The 20,631-nt window shown below is 35.0% G+C and overlaps 2 protein-coding genes across 9 annotated transcripts in view; one reads left to right on the top strand and one right to left on the bottom strand.

The window, feature by feature from the left end:
* The window catches only part of SCCRO4 (DCN1-like protein SCCRO4), a 92,226-nt gene that overhangs the window by 68,065 nt on the left and 3,530 nt on the right, over positions 1–20,631 (bottom strand). Inside the window, exon 1 of one of the 8 annotated variants that reach the window (XM_081752690.1) lies at positions 274–356. The exons of the other annotated variants lie outside the window; for them this stretch is intronic. The gene's annotated coding sequence lies outside the window, so the exon portion shown is untranslated. Of the gene's footprint in view, positions 1–273; positions 357–20,631 lie in introns of those variants that run through there. 8 annotated transcript variants of the gene reach the window in all.
* LOC145682314 (uncharacterized) lies at positions 13,911–17,249 on the top strand. The gene has a single exon (XM_081753890.1). It carries the CDS (start codon positions 13,911–13,913, stop codon positions 17,247–17,249), a length of 3,339 nt encoding a protein of 1,112 aa, XP_081610016.1.

Raw genomic sequence — 20,631 nt, 5'->3', positions numbered from 1 at the left:
ACTTTTTACATGGTATTTTTGCTCTGTAGAATGTTTGTAGTCAATATTTGTTTCATAGATGAAGATATAATCGCTTCAGAAGGAGTACACGTGGCTTCCTACCGCCCACTGATCGGAATGAAAGATGGTCGTTGACCAGGTGTTCAAAATACATATTAAAATACTTAGAAATTGTAGATCAGTTTTAGTAAAGATGATCATGAAGAGAGAGTCGCTAAGAGAAGTTTTAGAACAATTTCTCAGTAATTCTATTCTCTAAAATTTTAAACCTACCGATCTTTTTTTGATTTTTAATACATTCTCTTCAATAAATAATATATTCAGTCCTCCGTAGAAGTTGGGAAGCAACATACAAATTGTTGCAACAATGAATGTAATGTTGTAAAGAAATAATTTATTTCTTACAAGTTGAAATAATTTTTCCTTACAGACTTTCTAATTCCGTCTTATTATGCTTTCCTAAATACTATCATGTTTCGCCTTTAGTTCCTTATAACATATACGAGACATGTAAAATGTACGTAAGAACCACTTTAATCAAAGGATTTTAAACAACTAATCAACCAACCTTCTCTAAAACGGTAAGAATGCACTAAAACGACTTCAATATTAAAATAATTAAATAACGCTGTACTTATTAAAGTCTATAGTGTTTGCTATAATTCCATTGCTTATGAAGACTATCTTTGTCCAAGCTTAATTTTGCACTCTTAATGCTAATAATCCTAATGGAAAAATCTGAAACTTTAAATATATAAAACGATAATCATGCCTGGTGTTCTATATGGTTGCGAAACATGATCGCTTAGTCTCAGGGAAGAACGTAGACTGAAATGTGTTTGAGAACAAGATCCTACAACGAATATTCAGACCCAAGAGAAACGGGAATGGGAAATAGCGGAAACTTCATAACGAGGAATTACATAATTTATACGGTTTACCAGACACTGTGCTAGGGTCATAAAATCTAAGAGGCTCAGGTAGGTAGGTCATGTAGCCAGGACGGAAGAAAGTAGAAACGCTTTCAAAGTCTTAACTGGAAGACCATCGGAAAATAACCATTAGAAAGACCTAGTCGCAGATAGGAAGACAATATTAAGACGGATCTCGCAGAAATACGAATACAAAGCAGAAGCTCGATCCAGTTGCCTAAGGATCAGGGTTTGAAAAAACCCGGGTATTTTTGAAAAAACCCAACCCACCTGGGCCCATGTGGGTTTTTTCGGGTATTTTCGGGTTTTATTGGGTTTTTTCGGGTTTAATTGGGTTTTTTCGAAATATTTCAATCTCTTTGGGGTAAAAATGTTAAAATAAGATTTACATTTTATGAGTGTCATTGTCACAACTTGCAACAACTTTCTATTCACTGCTGTTTTGAAAACATTGCCGCCATTTTGAAATTTTATATTGGATCACCGAAAAAATCTATACAGCAACTCTAGAAGGTCTTGTGCTTCTACCCTCAAAATATAAACTTAAAAAGTCCGAAAATTGCACCTTGTAGCATGGATACCCGCTATTTTGAAAAATGGCCGCCATTTTGAAATTTTACGTCGCCAAAATATATACAGTTAGTTTAGTTTCTCGTGCTTCTACTTTGAAAATTTCAATTTGAAAGACCTAAAATTGTGCTTTGTAGCGTGGATATCAGCAGGGCGCAAATTTGTCTTCAACATTGGGGGGACGGGTAAGACGGTATATATATATATATATATATATATATATATATATATATATATATATATATATATATATATATATATATATATATATATATATATATATATATATATGCGATGTACAAAATATTTATGAAGGAGAAAAACAATGCTGGGGAGGATTACCTATGTCGGTCCCGGCGTCCTCCACAGGGGACATAAAATATGACGACATTATTATTGCTTTATAACTTTAAAATCCGACTGGCAACATTGAAAACTGTTTACAAGGGATGATCCAAATATGATCATTCCCTGTAAACAGTTTTCAATGTTGCCAGTCTGATTTTAAAGTTGTCAAGTAATAATAATATCGTCATATTTTATGTCCCCTGTGTGGGACTCAGGGACAACATGGGTAGGGGAGCAGAGTTGTCTTCAACATTGGGAGACGGTCAGATTTGAGGCTTATTCTGGGAGGTATTAATTTCATCTCACTTTCCTTTGTGACAGTTGGACACAAATCATCACATTTCTTCCTAAAAGACACATTTCCAATCGGATTATTGAGGGGGACAGTTTCAAGATTGTAAGAGATATGTCCCCATCATCCTCCCGGGATTTTCGCCAGTGGATATCAGCTATTTTTTTTTTTTTTTTTTTTTTTTGAACGCGCCATTTTGTAATTTTACGTTGGTGTGCTTCCAAAATCTAAACAGAAAATTTAGTGTGTCTGGTTTGTATCCTGAAAATGTAAAAGACCGAAAGTTGAACACTGTGTGGTAAAGGCAGACAAACGAACAAATGTAGATCGAGTCATCCTAGGAGCCTCAGCGACGTTCGCCAAATATGAATACCAAATAGCTATACTAATTTAAAACAAAGAAATAATTCATCAAAAAGTCTTAAATATTTTTCAACGTAAAATAAATGGTCTTATTGTTGAAGTTCACTTTCGATGCTTTGTGCATTCAATTACGGAAATTACCCGAGCACTTGTTGCAAGACCGTTCTTTTCCGAAAATTAATTTAAAACAATTAACAAAGATAGGCCTATAATTCATATTTTATAAAGTAAATGTTTCAAAATGTCTAAAATGAAATGAAATATCCTCCAGCGTAAAATAAATAGTTTTATTGTTGAAGTATTCACTTTCGATGCTTTGTGGGTTCAATTGCGGGAATTTCGCGAACACTTTTTTCACGACGGGTTTTCCCTCAAAATGCAGCTTGCTTTACTGTACATCGAAACTTCCAATACTGAAGTTTGACTGCAGCACTTAAAATAGTAAGCGTTACGTAGTCTTCGGAGCTCCGAGCATTAAGCTTCTTAATTTTGACAAGAATTTTTACGTTATTGCTAGTGTTGATTCCACAGAACGCTTATTTGAAGGCTAGCAACAAATGACTGAACTTAACTGTTGTTGTTGGAAAACCAAATTTTACTGAATACTTTTGTTACCATCAAAGGTTAAGAAACAATACTAATAGTTTTACTAATGTATTTACATATTTACTGTTAGTACCGGCACCTATGACCTTAAACCCGTCAACGTATGAGGGATAACGTCCCTCGGGGTGCCGAGTCAGGAAACATACTATTCATGGAAAGTATTTTCTAAAATATACAATCGCTTACTTTACTTCAAATAGGCTATAAGCATAATCCACACATTAATTTGTTCTACAATTATCTCAAGTTAAGGTGAGGGTTTTATTTATTTATTCATTCATTCAGTGCATTTAGAGCTTTATAAAGGTCTTATGTTGAATATTGTCTATCTTAACATGAAAGCATATAATTCGCCCAAAGAAAGTTTAAAATCTGATAAAAATAACTTTCAATGCGATCACCTTAGTTGTACCAATAATACACTAACAAAAAAGTCAAAAGCCCAGGTGGGTTTTAAGATGGGTTTTTTCAGGTGGGTCCAACCCGAAAAAACCCGGTGTTTTTTTTCAGGCTGGGCCCACTTGGGCAAACCCTGCTAAGGATAGAAGTCAATGGAAAGCTTTTGTGAACGCGGCATTGAACCTTTGAATTTCTAGGTTAGTTAAATAATTCCAATATAGTAAGATTATTAGACTCTTCATAAACGATTAACTCCTCTAAAATTTTTACTTCTTTCATCGAATGCTTGATTGCATCTAGATCAGGGTTGATCGATTGTTGCCGAGTATCAGGTAGATCGCGAGATATTTTTTTAAAAAAGAGACATTATCTTCCCTCATGGTTTTTAAGTGAGTACCAAGTAAAATGATTTCGAATAAAAGGCCTGTGTCCACTGCTTCCACGAAGAATGGAAACACTATTTCTTATTTATAACTGCCCTGCTAACCTAATAGCTAGCGCGCACGCGAATTTGGTACAGAGATCCCGAGTTCGATTCCACCTGAGAGGGAATTGAAATTTGAACGCATTGCGTCGATTCGGATTCTACTTTAAACTATAGGTCCATGTATCATATAGCCTCAGTGCTCAGAAAGGACTCAAACTCGCAACACACAGACACAGTATTTCTTCTTTGTTATGTCAAACGATACATGTGTGCGCTTGGTGTGGAATGTTTGTGTTGCTGTGACAAAGAAAGGCAATTTGTAACGCATTACTCCACCTTCCCTAACTCAGACTATCTCATAAAAGTGAACTGACATGCAGTGCCAGTGGAAAATAGCATTTAAGTAAATCCTCAAACGGCAGTAACAGATCAGCAAGGACTGACACAGTCTAAGGTAGATACACTAAATCAAAAGTCTGACCATCAGTGACCTAGATGTTTAGATACTCCCGAAACAGTTGGATCTTTATCCCCTGAATGCCTGAAACATTCCCCTTTATCCTGTTTTTTTTTTTTTAAGTTTAATGTTCCACGCTTATACCCTTCAAGCTAAAGGGGACAGATGGTTAATATAAAGTGAATGATCGTGAAATTACATGTTTTGTGCTCTCCCACTGAGAATCGGGACCTAAAAGCACACGCGTTAGCCACTGGACCCGCAAAAACAGCTGGATGTAGAATAGTGACAATACAAATGTTCTGAACATAGCTGCAGGAATAGGTTTCTAGCAAGACAAAACCAAGAAACAAGAGTTAAGAGTGAATTATAATGAATATATAGCTTCAACAAGTAAAGTATTGTATTATTAGAATCTTATCTAATTATACAACAGAAATGGATTTTACTTCAGAACAATTCTTCTAGCTAAGTGCAAACTTCAAGAGAGATGTATGAGTAAAAGAACGAATGTTCAGCGAGCGAACTGGGTAGCGTGACTATATATATATATATATATATATATATATATATATATATATATATATATATATATATATATATATATATATATATATATATATATATATATAATCGGTCTAAGCGGTATGAAATTATATGTGAACGGTATTAAAACTATCTACTGTTGAGAAGTTTCACGGTCCAACAGTTATTAGATTCTAATAAAATTTATACGAAACCTACGGGAGAGCATACTTTTTGAAACTAAGAAAGAATAATCAACATCAGTACGGTTTTCATTGCTTTCTGTAAATACCAGTGCTGGGTCCACATGGGTTAAAGAACCTTTCAATAATTTTCCTGACAGAAATCAAATTTCCTGATTTTCCATGTCTGTGGGAACCCTGTTATTAAAAGATCCTTGTAGTTTTAACACTCTTTCCTGCATCAATGCTATTCCTTTTTAAAACTGAGGCTACATGAGACATGTACCCAGTTTAAGGTGATACCCGAACTACCGAAATGTGTCCAATGCTCTCCAAACGGGAATCCAATCCAGGACCAGTGTTGCCTCACTCTAAAGATAACCACTTGCTTACAAAGAGAAGCCGCCCTCTTGTGCGGTTTCTTTTCATATTGTCCTGTTTGATTTTCCTCTTCCTTGAAAAACTAACTGCCGGATAATAAACTGAATCCAAGCTGTTGCCAAATTTTTGTCAATGATCCTCTTTCTTTACTTCTTTCTCTTAAAAGGAAAACAATTTGAAATACGCTCTCAAATTGAACAATTTCATTTTGAAAGAGAATAGCAATAGCTTTATGCAATCGATATTTTTTTCAATTACTAAGTTTAGAAAGTATTAAAAAAAAAGTTTGTATGTGTGTAGTCTTACTGGCACTAGTAATAATTAATGTTAGTTATTTTGGATGTTACTGAGTTAGTTTCAGATTTTTTTTTTATATAGTGTGGTTTATAAACACGTGGAGACCTTGGCAAGACGAAGAATCCAGTGCAGAAAGAAACAATGAATTCCGTGAGGAACCAGCTCTTGAAATGAATAACGAACCGTGCGGGCAAGCGAGTCCCAATATTAATAACGAAAATAGCGGTGATAGGTTAATAACAAGGTGATAGTTGTGCGACACCTAGCACCAGTGGCAATGGCTCTCCTGTTAGTTTTACAAGAGCACTTTGCAAAAGTGTCAAACATTAGTATGCAATGCTCATGACAATGTTAAAAATAAATCAGGTAAGGGACCAATTACCAAGACGGCGCGAATTCTAAAACTAAATAGACAAACTGTACATAAAATTGTCCAAAGAGGCCCTCTTACACCGAAGGAAAAGGGAAACAAAGTTTGTTTCGAAAAATTTGACCAGTTTCAATGTGAGTTAATAAGAACAGAAATAAATGTTAAAAAAAGTCAACTCCCAATAATTCGCGAGTTGCTTTCACGCTTACAAACGACTGCAGAGAAACTAGACTGAGACATATCGTAAAATCTCTTAGATTTCGTTTCCGTACACTCAATAAAAGGCTAGTGATATTGAAATCTTCGAGGATCATCGCCTGGAGATACAAGTATACTCACAGACTTAATCACTTGCGAGCTGCTGGCTATGGTGTGGTGTATTAGGACGAAATATGGTTTGACACGCATGATACAGTGAAGAAAGAATGGGACGATGAAACTTGCGGTTGTGGGCTTAATAAGATAGTGTCATGTGGGAAAAAAATAATGGTCCTCCACGCAGGCGGAGAGGGGGGACGGGTGTCAAATTGTCTTTATCTTTCAGCAACGAGCAACGCGGATGCGAAAGCAGACTATCATGATGAAATGAATTCTATTATTTTTGAGATTTGCTTCCAACATCCCCTCTTGAATAATCTTAGAAGTGATAGTTCTTGATAATGCTAGTTAGCATTCCAGGCAAGTTATCAAAATCCCTACACAAGCAACTCCTAAGCCCAAAATCATAGAATTTATGAATAAATTTAACATCTCTATCCCAGATTCAGTTCCAATCAAAATTGTCTTACTGGAACTTATTAAAGCAGCCAATATAAATAAGCAGTTTGCAATCGATTAATTGGCTGAAGCTGCTGAGCATGAAGTATTAGGCTCCCCCTTAATATTGAGTACTAGCAGCGTTCACCCCGCTTCGCTGCGGTCACCCCGGAACGCAATAAACTTTGTTACTTAGATAATTTTTACTTTTTCGCTTTCAAGTGATATGATAAAAACCATAGAAGATTGCAGTAAATCTTAACATTATATCGCCTGTCATTTATGTTAACCCGCCCCGCTTCGCTGCGGTCATCCCGGTGCTGGCATATTGTAAAAGTGTCTGTAAAAATAAGCAAATCAATTAAAAAATTTTAAACAGAAGATTCAAGCTATTTTCCGCTGTATATCGCCTGTCATTTATGTTAACCCGCCGAGTGACACGGTCATGCGGGTTGCATATAAATACGTTTATTTTTACCTATGATGAACTAATAACAAAGGATTTGTACGTTATGGACACTTGAATGGTCAATTATCTCAAGACACTGGTAATTAAAAATTAAAGTGATATGATAAAAACCATCTAGGGTCCAAATCCTAATAACCCCCCAAAAATAAAAGAAATTGGTTCAGCCGTATTAGCGTGATGAGGGAACAAAGGATTTTGTACGTTCTCTTTTATATATAAGATTAAACTTCACTGAAACTGTGTGGACTCAATTAAAACACAAAGTGAAAGAAAGTAATGTTACCCCTTCCCTTAGTGCCAGTGTTTGTGACGCTGCACGGAATGTTCGGAAGAAATTAAAGAATTTTGGAGCAAGTGTGTGCGGAAAACAATAGAAATAAAGGCGACGTATTATGCAGCTTACAAGGAGAGATTTGTCATTCATGTTGCGGACGACGACGATAATGATGACGATGATGACAATCATGAACCCAGTAACAGAATTCAATAATGGTAAATCATTACTCAAATTTTATTCTGACTAAACAAATTATTTCATTATTATTTTTTGTTGTTTTATATGATAACAAAGAAATGCAAGCACACAAACAAACACACAGATAGACGGAGGGATGGAAGAGAAAGAGAGGGAGAGGAAAGGAAGGCACTACGCATGGCAACGTTTAGCTTTTTCTTCTTCCAAAGGGACCACGAACTTTATGACGGCTTCTTTATGCTAAATTCAAAGTCTCCCGAAAGGCTATCGTCTGAGCGCGCTTTCTGTAATTCGTTTTTATGTTTGGTTTGCAAATAGTTCAAATCCACTACATTTGAAGCACAACCTCGCTACTTTTTAATCTTTAAACCTGGCATCACTGACCTGGACAACATGCACGAAAAATGCACACAATGGCCACTTGACCCGAGAGGGAGGCTTCGGCATTGCAGCTGCAGCTTAAGGAGACAGCCTACTAAATATTTTTCAAAAGCTAACAAATTTTCTTTTGCAACTTTTTCGTAAGTAAAAGGAGATAATGAAATGTAACATACCTCAGTAATGTTATTCTACACCCGAAAATACGAATTGGAAGAATTTTCAGTATTGCCATCCATAGAAATGACAGTGTAACCAGAATCTGAATTACCCAAAAATCTAGGTTATGCCAGCGACTAGAAAAATGAACTCAACGGCAATTGATGACTTATCATGCTGTCTGTGTTCCTTGTAAACTACTCTTTAAATAATATTTGTATTTATTTTGTAATAAAGAGTAGAAAATAAATAATTTTTAATTATCAGTAGAATTAAAATACGAATATTATTTAAAATATACTCTTTTTACTTATGAAAAACTTGCAAAAGAAAATTTGTTAGCTTTTGAAAAATATTTAGTAGTCTGCCCCCTTAAGGTGGGATCCAAACAATACAAACTCCTACTAGAAATCGGATATAGTTCAATGTAATTTAACATCGAAAATATGTAGCAAATTAGTTCCATTGAAATTTATTAAGCCACTGCCACACACACATATCTATTGTATTGATCAAAATCTTCAAATATTGGGTTTCACACATAGACATATGAAAGTATAATTTTAGTAAGTATCTAATATGCATCCTTTTGAATCAAGCGGCAATATGCAACAAATCTATTAACATGAAATGCGACATGTCTATCACTTACAAAACAATGCTTCAAGTTCGGACTGAAATTTATTTTCTTCACCAGGCCAACCACATTGGTATCGATCTCATTAAATAATAATAAATATTTAAACAATTAATTTATTTAAACAATTAAAAGACGCTAATATATATAATCTTTTTTTCCATCTCGTAGCAAAATGCGGAACAAATTTAAATCTGCATCGCAATTTATAAGTTTTATATCGCACTCTCGGCAACCAAGGAAATTATTATTGTCTATTTCATTCCATGAAATAATAAACATTTTTTTGTGCTTTACAAACATGTATGGTAATGAAAAACAAAAGAAGGATAAAATAACAGTAATTATTTGTTTAAAACGTTCTAATTTTGAAATTCTACTGATTGTTTACGCTGGTAGCTGTTTATGGATGTGTCCATATGTATTTTATTTTTAAGTTAAGTTTTGAATCAGTAATGACTTTAAGAAACGGGGAATTCGAACTACGCACTCCACGAAGCAACCCGCATTTTTTACGATAAAAAATAAAATAACTTATTTTGCACAAATATTCAGTTTCTAATTATAGCCAACTATTACTCGGATTCAATTAATTTCCCATTCTTTAAACCGATTTTTTAAATTACTATTTTCAGTGTAAACATAGTGAGCATAGCAAAACGAATATATAATTCTGGGCTAATGCTATGGAACAAATATGAAAAATAGGAGAGCAAAAACAAGTCACTAATGAAGCGTTGTATTTTAGCTTGTAATCTAGTTTCGGAAAAGTAGGCTCGAGTCTTGGATTTCGAGACTCCACTGAAGCACTATCTTTACAGATAGAATAAAGTGCCGAAGAAAATACGATCTCAGTCATCAGTTCTACGTCCTGTTTCCAATAATTCAGTTGTAGTCAGTAGTAGATTGGGTTCTTGAGAACCAAAAGACACCTTGGGTTTCCTAAGGTATTAATCACTGAGTATGAACTGTTTGTAAGATCGAAACAGAATCGTTCTGTCAAGGCAATAACTACTGTTTTCTGTTGCAAAAATAGGAAACTTCGGTGATGAATTATTAAAAATGATGCACTGCACTTCCAGGGTTTTGTGACGGAAACTGCGATGCGATACCGTTTACATAAAACGCCTATATATATAAGGGTGGATCGAAAAAATCAAAAGTTGTCCAACAGCACTAGGTGTCATAACTTGTGTATTGTAACATTCGTGAATCTTTTCATAATTTTTGTACTTCATCTTCATTCCCCGCAAGGGCCTCAAAATTTTGCAATTTTTTTTATGAAAATTTAATTTTTTTGAAAATATTGAATTTTTTTTAAAGTTGCTCAATGAAATCGAACTAGGTGTCAAAAACTGGATAATGATTAGATTGACTTCACTATTCATGACTTTTAAAATAATTTGCATCTTCATTCCCCGCAGGGGCCTGAAATTTTTGCAGTTTTTACGGTAAATTTTTAAATTCCACTTAAAATATTAAAAAAAAAATCCGCCAAATCACTTCACACCTGCGTAAGAAAGAGTTGTGTTCGCTATCATAACACCTATGGTTTTGAAATAAGTTTTGTGCTTTATCTTATTACCTGCAGAGGCCTTAAAATTTTGGAATTTATAGAGTAAATCTCAAAATTCAATGAAGATACTGACAATTTTCAAGAATTGTTAAATAAAATACTATTAGATTTCAAGCCTTGTGCGTGACTAGCATAATTTCGATGATTTTTAAAAATATTTTTCTGTAACGGAACGTTACAGATTGTCTTTTGTTTTGATTAACTCTTTGTTTATTAATGTTTGAATCAAGTTATTATGATATTTCACAAATTCAGTTTGACCGACTTATACTTTATCTGCACCTTGTTTCAAAGTATTGGCCAAGAATGACTTAAAATTCTGAGCCACTTTCGTTCTCTTTTAAAATAAATAAAAGTTGTTGATATGATTTTACTCCGTGATTCTTGAAAGATAGACGTTAAATAATTTTATGAAGATTACTAGCTAATATTTGATTCTAATTCTATTGAAAATAATATTTATTTGTTATAGTTTGTCACGATATTCTGACATAATTAAGTAATTTTAAAACAACGTGTGTTTACTGTTTAATATTGTAGCTATAAATTATTATAATATGAGTTGCTAAATTTTATCTGATTCTGCTCCAAGCAACTAACTTCCTTCGTATTTCTGTGAACTCCAATCAAAAATATGTATCTCCGATATGTCAGTTTAGTAATTTATAAAAAGTGAGTATTTAATGTTTATGAATGTAGTTCTGCTTCTGAAGTATATATACTATAAAATATGGTTAAAGAAATTAATGAATAGAATGAACAAATGAATGTAAAAAATTAATGAATACAAAGGATATGAAATACTATGAATTTTATACTGTTATTATATGCAGCAGAACATGTATTTTGACAAACGGCAGATAAATAATATGGAATTAATAAACGACATAAAGGAAGATTGAATAATAGTCTTAATTAACATATATAAACAAGTTTACAGTTCATGTCATCTAAATTGGAGTCTACTTACAACTTTTCTCGCTTCTTCTTTACTGAAATCCATTCCCTTATCTGCAGTCTTCTTACAATGTTAAATCGCCGTACGTAGCTCGAGATGCGTCACAGCGATGGAATCATTTAGAAGTAACACTTGTTAGAAGCCTTGTGACATCCCGTCCCAAGGTACAGCGCAAGTTTTGGCGACCGTTTTCTAGGACAACGTAAACTACGTAGACCAACGATGTAGTTCAACGTAGGAATGACAGTCAGTGAAGACAGAGTGAGAAAACAGAGAAGAGGAACGAAGACGAAGTTGTTGTTGTTAGGAGTTAGAATCAACATGGAATCAAGATGAAAGTTCTTAGAGGAAAGAAAGGACACAGTGGTAGTGAAACTTATGCGTGTTGTGATAGTTCAGCTTTACAAGATAAAGACTTGGTGAACTCTGTGATGTGTGGGACATGTAAAAGTTGGTTTCACTTTTGTTGTGTGAATATCCCAGATGCTAAATATGACCAATTGAGCAAAATGCAAGTTGACTGGTTTTGCAACAAATGTAAGAAGGGAAGAAAGGCAAAATCTGTAAGAAGTGAAGAAACAACAGATGAAGAAGTAGATGATGAATCTGAACAGAATTCTGATGATGTTACAGCTTCTAGTGGTAATAAACAAGAACAAGAACAAGGTCTGACTCTAGAAATGATAATGAAACAATTGAAGTGTATGGAGCAACAGTCTAATATCACTTTTACTGTTGTTAATGCTCTGAAGGAGGAAAATAAATTACTTAGGGAAGATGTTACTATTATTAAGGAGACTCATAGTAAGCAATTCCAAGATATCAAAGACCGGATGGATACGATGGAAAAGGAGTGGAAGGAGGAATTGATCAAAGAAGTGGGAAAGATTGAATCTGTGATGGAGCATGTAAATAAGAGAATGGAACAGCATGAGGATGAAATGGTACAGTTAAACTTAACAGTGTCAACCGAATGTCGGAAAAGAGAGGAATTGGCAAAGGAAGTGCAAACTTGTAAGACAGAAATTGAAGAGCTCTCTACCAAAACAAAAGGGTTTGAAATGCAATGTGTTCAACATACAGAAGAAGTGAACCAGAAATTAAGCAGACTCCAGAAGGAAGTAGATGATTTGAAAACTAAAAAAGGAAACCTATCTGAAGTTACGAATGCTAGCTGTGATTTAGTAAGTCCTAACCAATCCGATTTTAATAATGATGTTACTGTAATACCTACTGTTACATCAAATGTAACCTGTGTTACGCATACGCTAACGACTGTAGCTAGTTCTAAGAGTAATTTTCCTTATAGTGTAAGTAATGGTCAACCAAGGGAAACTTGGATGTTTGGTAATATGTCATCTCCTAGTTTTAATTTGGAAAATGTGCATAGAAACCCGTTCAACGTTACTTCTATGATTAACCCTTTACAGACTGGAGATTTTTGTTCAAATTCAAACTCTAAAACACATAGGTTAAATGAATGTAAGGAAGTTACTTTAGCGGATTCCTCATTTAAACCTCGAGATGTGCGTGATTTTCCGCGTTTTTCGGGACAGATGACTCCTGGTAGCGCTAGAAATTTTCTCGATGAATTCAACAGATTATCCCGATTGTTTGGAATAACAGATGAACAGAAATTTGCACTCGTGCCTCAATGTCTAACTAAATCGGCTTATGGATGGTATCGGAAAATCGAGAAAGAGATTTCGAGCTTTGCGGAATTTGAAGAACGGTTTAAGGCTAAGTACCGATCTGAAACTCTGGAAAGGGCTCAAATAAGAAATTTATTGTCGATGAAATATGACAAATCTAAATACTCAACGGTTTTGGAATATGTATGTGTATTAATTGACAAATATTCGGGAATAGTGGAGGAATATAATGAAAAGGAGTTAGTGAATATCGTTTTAACATGCCTCCCACCAGAAGAATCTCGATTAGTAAGGGTAATACCAATTAAAACGATTGAAGAGCTAGTAGAACGACTCATTGAGGTGACATCTGTGGAAGTGCCATCGAATCGAAGCAATTTCAACAATGTAAATAGAACGCCTTATGTAAGAGTGGCACAGACCGATTGGAAGGCCAAAAATAATGAATCTAATATGCAAGTTAGTAGATCTAGTGATAATGGACGGCAATATTCGAGAAGAGGAAGAAACTTTAATAACAATTTTCAGGGGCGTAACAATTTTTATTATCGGAATAACAGGAGACGTTATAGTACTGATCAGAGCTGTCAAACAACTGATGGCAGTCCAGAAATTCTCTCGTCCGAGCAGGCATTATTAGCCGCTAACTCGGGAAACACAGTGAGCAACCGGGTCTAGAAGGGGGATACGGTTGCGAAAGGATGAAAAGCCCTCCACAAGTCACCGAAGTTTTATCTCATTTTGTATATACTGAAGATGCCGACATCTTTTCATCGGATAAAATTTTAGAAGAGCAGGCTACAGACAAGTATTGTAGAAAATTAAGGAATGTAATTGATAGTGGTAACCGGCCGGAAAATGTGACTATAGTGGAAGGTCTTTTGTTTGTAAAAGATAAAAAGAATCAAAGATGGCTGTTAGTAATACCGAAATCTCTTGTTGCGGAATTTGTGGTAAAAATTCATGAACAGGGACATTTTGGAGTAAAGAAATGTGTCGGATTCGCTAGATCGTTATTTTACTGGAGAGGACAGAAGCGGGATTTCACATTTCATATTAGACAATGTTTAGATTGCGCCAGAACGAAATATCGAAATCGTGCGATAATAAAGGAAACTTGCCATATTGATGCGCATCAGCCGCACGAAAAACTGTGTTTAGATCTGGTGGGAAAGTTGCCTAAAAGTAGAGGTTTTAAATACATTCTGTCAGTAGTCGATGTATATACCAGATTTGTGTGTTTCTATCCACTTAGAACGGCGCATACGAAAGAAATAATCAGTGTTTTAGAACGTCTATATTTTCATAACTTCCCTTATCCAGAACATATCGTTACTGATCAGGGACCACAGTTCCTCTCTAAGGTATGGAGTGATTATTGTAAAAAGTATCACATAGCTCATCACCTCACGTCACCTTACTCACCACAAGCGAATGGTTTGATCGAACGCCAGCATCGGGAATTGAATAGGATTCTCCGATTAAAATGTCATCAGGATCACACAAAATGGAGCAGCATGTTGAAGGAAGTGCAAGATTTGTTGAATAATTCCCTTAGTGTTTCCACAGGAAAATGCCCTGCTGAAGAATTTATATCTTTCTCTGCCGCGAACAACTTCAAACGTCACTTTCCGTGGCCGTCTGAATTATTGTCTTTAGACGTAAAAGATCGACAAGTGCTAATAGATACTTCCAAGAGAAGAAATACAAAGAAAAATAAACAAATTAATTCTTCGCAGTTGTTAATTCGGGAGAATGATCTAGTGATGCTTAAAACGCATCCGATGTCGGTGGCCTCTAAAAATAAAATTCATAAATATATGTTAACGTATACTGGACCTTATATTGTTACTAAGCTGTTAAGAAACTGTGCAATTTTGAGTACCTTAACGGGAAAATCTATAGGTACACAAAATTTTAGAAATCTAAAACAATTCAATTGTTCTGAGGAATTCCGAAATGAGTTGCTTAGTAAATATTCTTCTGCCAAAGATGATGTTAAGGGAGTAGACTATACCGTATTGTTTGTCATAGAAGAAGACGTAGATCAAGAAGCTATTTTGGGAATTAATGATTATTGTTTTCCGTCTCCTACTCTTTCTTGCAGTGTTGCCTCTATTAATTTAACTGGAATAATAGACTCGGGAGCCGAGATAAATTTACTCAGTGATCGTATTTGGAAACAAATTCAATCAAAATTTCCGTCTGCTAAATTGAGAACATATTCCGATATCAAAGTTCGCACTTTTGCTGGGAACGAACAGTATCACATTAAGGGAATGCAATTATTAAATTTCTGTATACAAGATCATTTGTTTGAAGTTCCCGTATTTGTCGTTCAAGGAATGAAACCTGATTTACTTTTGGGTAGCCCGTTTTTAAGAAGATATCAAGGTATAGTAGATAGTGGCCGACAAGAGATACAATTAACAGACAAGGATGGAAATGCAATTATTATTAAATCAGCGCAACCTACACATATTCATTTATCTATTCATGATAATAATAATCACGAAGCTAATGAAATAGAGCCTCAAATTAATTATCTTATTCCCGAGCCTAATGTTACCGAGGATGAATTGAGGAAAATGATTTACGAAAGAGAAGATTTAAATGAAGAAATTAAACTAAGATTATTTCAACTTCTCTCCAAATACAAACATCTATTTACTGAATATCCCAGAGGTATTAAGACGGAGCCGTACAAAATAGAGCTGACAGATAATGTGCCTGTAGTTGGTAATTTATATGGGATACCTCAAGCTATGAGATCCGAGTTTGAGAAGGAACTGAACAAATGGGTTGAACATGGTATTGCTAAAGAAATGGCTTCGCCCTACCGCAACCCCATGCATTGCGTGCGCAAATCTAATGGAGGAGTACGCCCAGTGCTCGATCTAAGGGGATTAAATCAAAAAGTTATTTCTCCTAAGGTGCAGGTGGAGCCCATTACGGAACTGTTATCACGTCTATCCGGGGCAAGCATATTTTCGTCTTTTGATTGTTCTTCAGGATATTACGGTGTTCGGCTTCATCCATCGTCTTACCAGTGTACGAGTTTTGTGTATATGGGCAGGCAATATTGTATGCTTGTGCTTCCTATGGGACTTCGTTCGGCGCCTGCTATCTTTCAGGAAACTATGAACCGTTTCTTCACAATGAACACCCGACACTACGTTATAGTCTATCTTGATGACGTTCTATGTTTCTCAGCATCTCCTGAGGATCATTTACAGCATTTGGAATCTGTTTTTACCATCTTTGATAAAGGAAATTTCTCCCTCAACATTAAAAAATGTAAATTCTACATGAAAGAGATAGTGTTCTTGGGTCATGTAGTCAATGGAAAGCAAGTCAAAATCAATCCAAAGTCGAATGAGCCCATAAAATACTTTCCAATACCAACTAGCAAGAAGCATTTACGTGCCTTTTTAGGTCTCATTGGTTGGCGTCATAGACATATAAGAAATTTCGCTCAACTGACTGCACCTCTGTTTGATTTGTTAAAAAAAGATCGTCCATTTGTTTTTGATGAAGAAGCACTAAAAGCTTTCAATGTTCTACGAATTCTGGCCAGCGAGGCTCCAGCCTTAGCTCAACCTGATTTCACTAAGGATTTCCATATATACAGTGACGCTTGTGCTCGAAATTTGGCAGGTTTTCTCGCCCAATTTCCAGATAATTCTACTGATCCGGTAGTGATAGCCTACGCCAGTCGACGTTTGAAACTCCATGAATTATCTATGTCAGTGTTCCAACTAGAATTAGCTTCGGTCTTGTATCTCTGTGAATACTTTTCAAGTTATATATTAGGGAGAAAAACTATTGTCCACTGCGACAATAGCGCAGTAACAAGTGCTTTCACAATGAAAAATTTAGACGCTAGAACGACGAAATTAATCTTAAAGTTGCAACGATATAACTTACAATTTGAACACATCCCGGGAAGAGAAAATTATATCGCCGACATACTGAGTCGCTATCCTCCCGATATACCAGGTGAAGTAAAAAAGTTTTACGTTAATTTGATACATTTTTGAAAGAAGAAAAAACAAATGTTTTTTTTCAAAGCCGGGGTAACCTGTAACGGAACGTTACAGATTGTCTTTTGTTTTGATTAACTCTTTGTTTATTAATGTTTGAATCAAGTTATTATGATATTTCACAAATTCAGTTTGACCGACTTATACTTTATCTGCACCTTGTTTCAAAGTATTGGCCAAGAATGACTTAAAATTCTGAGCCACTTTCGTTCTCTTTTAAAATAAATAAAAGTTGTTGATATGATTTTACTCCGTGATTCTTGAAAGATAGACGTTAAATAATTTTATGAAGATTACTAGCTAATATTTGATTCTAATTCTATTGAAAATAATATTTATTTGTTATAGTTTGTCACGATATTCTGACATAATTAAGTAATTTTAAAACAACGTGTGTTTACTGTTTAATATTGTAGCTATAAATTATTATAATATGAGTTGCTAAATTTTATCTGATTCTGCTCCAAGCAACTAACTTCCTTCGTATTTCTGTGAACTCCAATCAAAAATATGTATCTCCGATATGTCAGTTTAGTAATTTATAAAAAGTGAGTATTTAATGTTTATGAATGTAGTTCTGCTTCTGAAGTATATATACTATAAAATATGGTTAAAGAAATTAATGAATAGAATGAACAAATGAATGTAAAAAATTAATGAATACAAAGGATATGAAATACTATGAATTTTATACTGTTATTATATGCAGCAGAACATGTATTTTGACAAACGGCAGATAAATAATATGGAATTAATAAACGACATAAAGGAAGATTGAATAATAGTCTTAATTAACATATATAAACAAGTTTACAGTTCATGTCATCTAAATTGGAGTCTACTTACAACTTTTCTCGCTTCTTCTTTACTGAAATCCATTCCCTTATCTGCAGTCTTCTTACAATGTTAAATCGCCGTACGTAGCTCGAGATGCGTCACAGCGATGGAATCATTTAGAAGTAACACTTGTTAGAAGCCTTGTGACATCCCGTCCCAAGGTACAGCGCATTTCCTTCATCTTTCTTACCTCAGACAAGTTTTAAAATGCAGTTTCACAGTAATATTTAAAAATATATTGAACATAATATTAAGATACTTTATGTAAATTTAATAATTTTGGATTGAAATTATTTTTGATATGCACCGCTTTGTTGGTTCCCAAAAACACCCAGAACTCAGCATGAGGAGGTGCCTGCATATCGAGTTCCGCTCATCCTCCTATCCCATCCACCCTATCTTTGAAAATTCTCTCTCTAACTCGTTGGTTTGTATTCAGATTTTGTTTCGAATGTGAGCATAATTGACCTATCCAAAAGTCTTGCTCTGATAAATCTATCTCGAGATAAGACACCACACACTTCAGATGAAGCTTCGGTAACAGTTTTAATGCACTTCTTGACTGCTTGGCAAGTGGAAAACAGGCGGAAGGACAGATGAATCTTCTGTTACACATCTCTGTAGATCCTCCTTCAACAAATGGCTCGTCGGGGGTGGCTCGGTTACTTAGCGTTTCTACCAGTTGATTAGGTCAATGTAAGCCTGAGCTCTAAAGTGGACTGCTGGAATATTGAACTTGCGTACAGGAATTATTTGGTTTGAGCTTTTGACCTTGCGTCAAGGATTCTACGCTTAACTAGTTCTCAAATAAGCTTTCGATCATCAGCGAGCATAAGTACCAGTAAATTCTCCGGATACGCGAAAAAGCATTGGCTGCATTGTCCTATCTACAATGAACTTCAGTTCATTGCTTAAATACCGTGAAAAGGCTATAGTACGATATAAGTTCACAGGAGCATCCTGGATAGTAAGGTTATATTTAATGTAAAACCACATAGGAGCATACACTTTCATGATTAATATAACGAGCTCCTTCAAGTTCGGAGATGGATCAGTAGTTCTTATGTACACTCTAAGCACTACGTTAGTAGTAGTGATCCATCTTGCATGGGATAATTTTCCAGGATTTCTTGATGCAAAATTCGGTGAACACTCACCAGCAGAGATTGCTTTGCAAATATCCCATATATTTTTGGCCTATGTTACAGTTTGACGTCTTTTTCTTCCACGACCGAGAAAATTCCTTCATTCGCTTGAAAATTAACGACTGGTAAATTATCACAATTGCTTAAACTTTTTCCTATAGTTACCGAAAACTTTTGAGGACACACTGTTGCGCCATCTAAATGTTGTAGAATATGCCTCAGAATATACCATAAAAACTGCAAAATTTCAGGCGCTTGCGGGGAATGAAGATGCAAATTATTTTAAAAATCATGAATGGTGCAGTCAATCTAGTCATTACCCAACTTTTGACACCTAGTTCGATTTCATTGGGCAACTTTTAAAAAATCAATATTTTCATAATTGCAAAATTTTGAGGCCCTTGCGGGAATGAAGATGAAAGTACAAGAATTATGAAAAAACTCACGAATGTTGTACTAGTTAATGCACAACTTCTGACACATAGTCCTATTTAATTGGACAATTTTTGATTTTTTCGATCCATATATATTTGCACACCTTTCGAGTCCTCGTCTGGAGACGACAATTGCACTATATGGCAACGTCGCAGATAAAGAACCATACATTAGATCTGCCAATCCATCAAATAATTACATCGATTCTTGCCAGATGACAGTTAAAGTCAATAGACGTTGACATTAGCACCCCTTATTACCTTAACAATCGATGTAACTGTTTAATGGATTTGTGGAGCAATTCTAATGGTTGCAAGTTAATATGCGATGTTGCCATATAGTGAAATTTTGATTCCCCATAGCGGCTGACAGAAGCCCCGAAGGGCCCTGTGGTCCGTGGGCGCCGGTTTTAGAATATCCAATATATATATATATGACGTCCACGACTATAGTCCAAGGCAAGAGAATGATAATGAACGAACTAGGAGGAAATGATAGAACTCTAGAAAACCCACATATATACGGTGTTTGTCCTCCACAAATTCTACTTGGTGAGAGCTGAACCAACTTAAATTAACAATAATTACATGTGTACTAACTATCTATGTGATAATATTTGGAAAATTTACAGGTAGAATTCGTTAATTCACGAAAATAGTAATACTGAATAAATAAAATTTCAGGAAGTTACTTATGTTGGCGCCAGCTTTATTCCCAGCAGTAGTATAGAAACAACATCAGCATAATTAACACGCAATAAACCATAACAGGAGCAAAGCATCCACTTATAAAAACTTGAAGCGGTTTGATTTCCAATGACTGTTTTCATTACATATTCTTTTTAAATTCAAGAGCTCTTAACATATTCAACTTGAACTATGATATAATAATAATAAAGACATTTTAATCCCTGTGCAATTTTCCCAAGGCACGAAACATTCGTTACAGTGTAAACCAGAGGC

Source organism: Thermobia domestica, chromosome 3, assembly GCF_964235325.1.
Source record: "Thermobia domestica chromosome 3, izTheDome1.hap1.1, whole genome shotgun sequence".
In the NCBI taxonomy this organism is placed as follows: domain Eukaryota; kingdom Metazoa; phylum Arthropoda; class Insecta; order Zygentoma; family Lepismatidae; genus Thermobia; species Thermobia domestica.
Note: the sequence above shows the minus strand (reverse complement) of the source record. Positions and strands in the feature narration are given on the sequence as shown.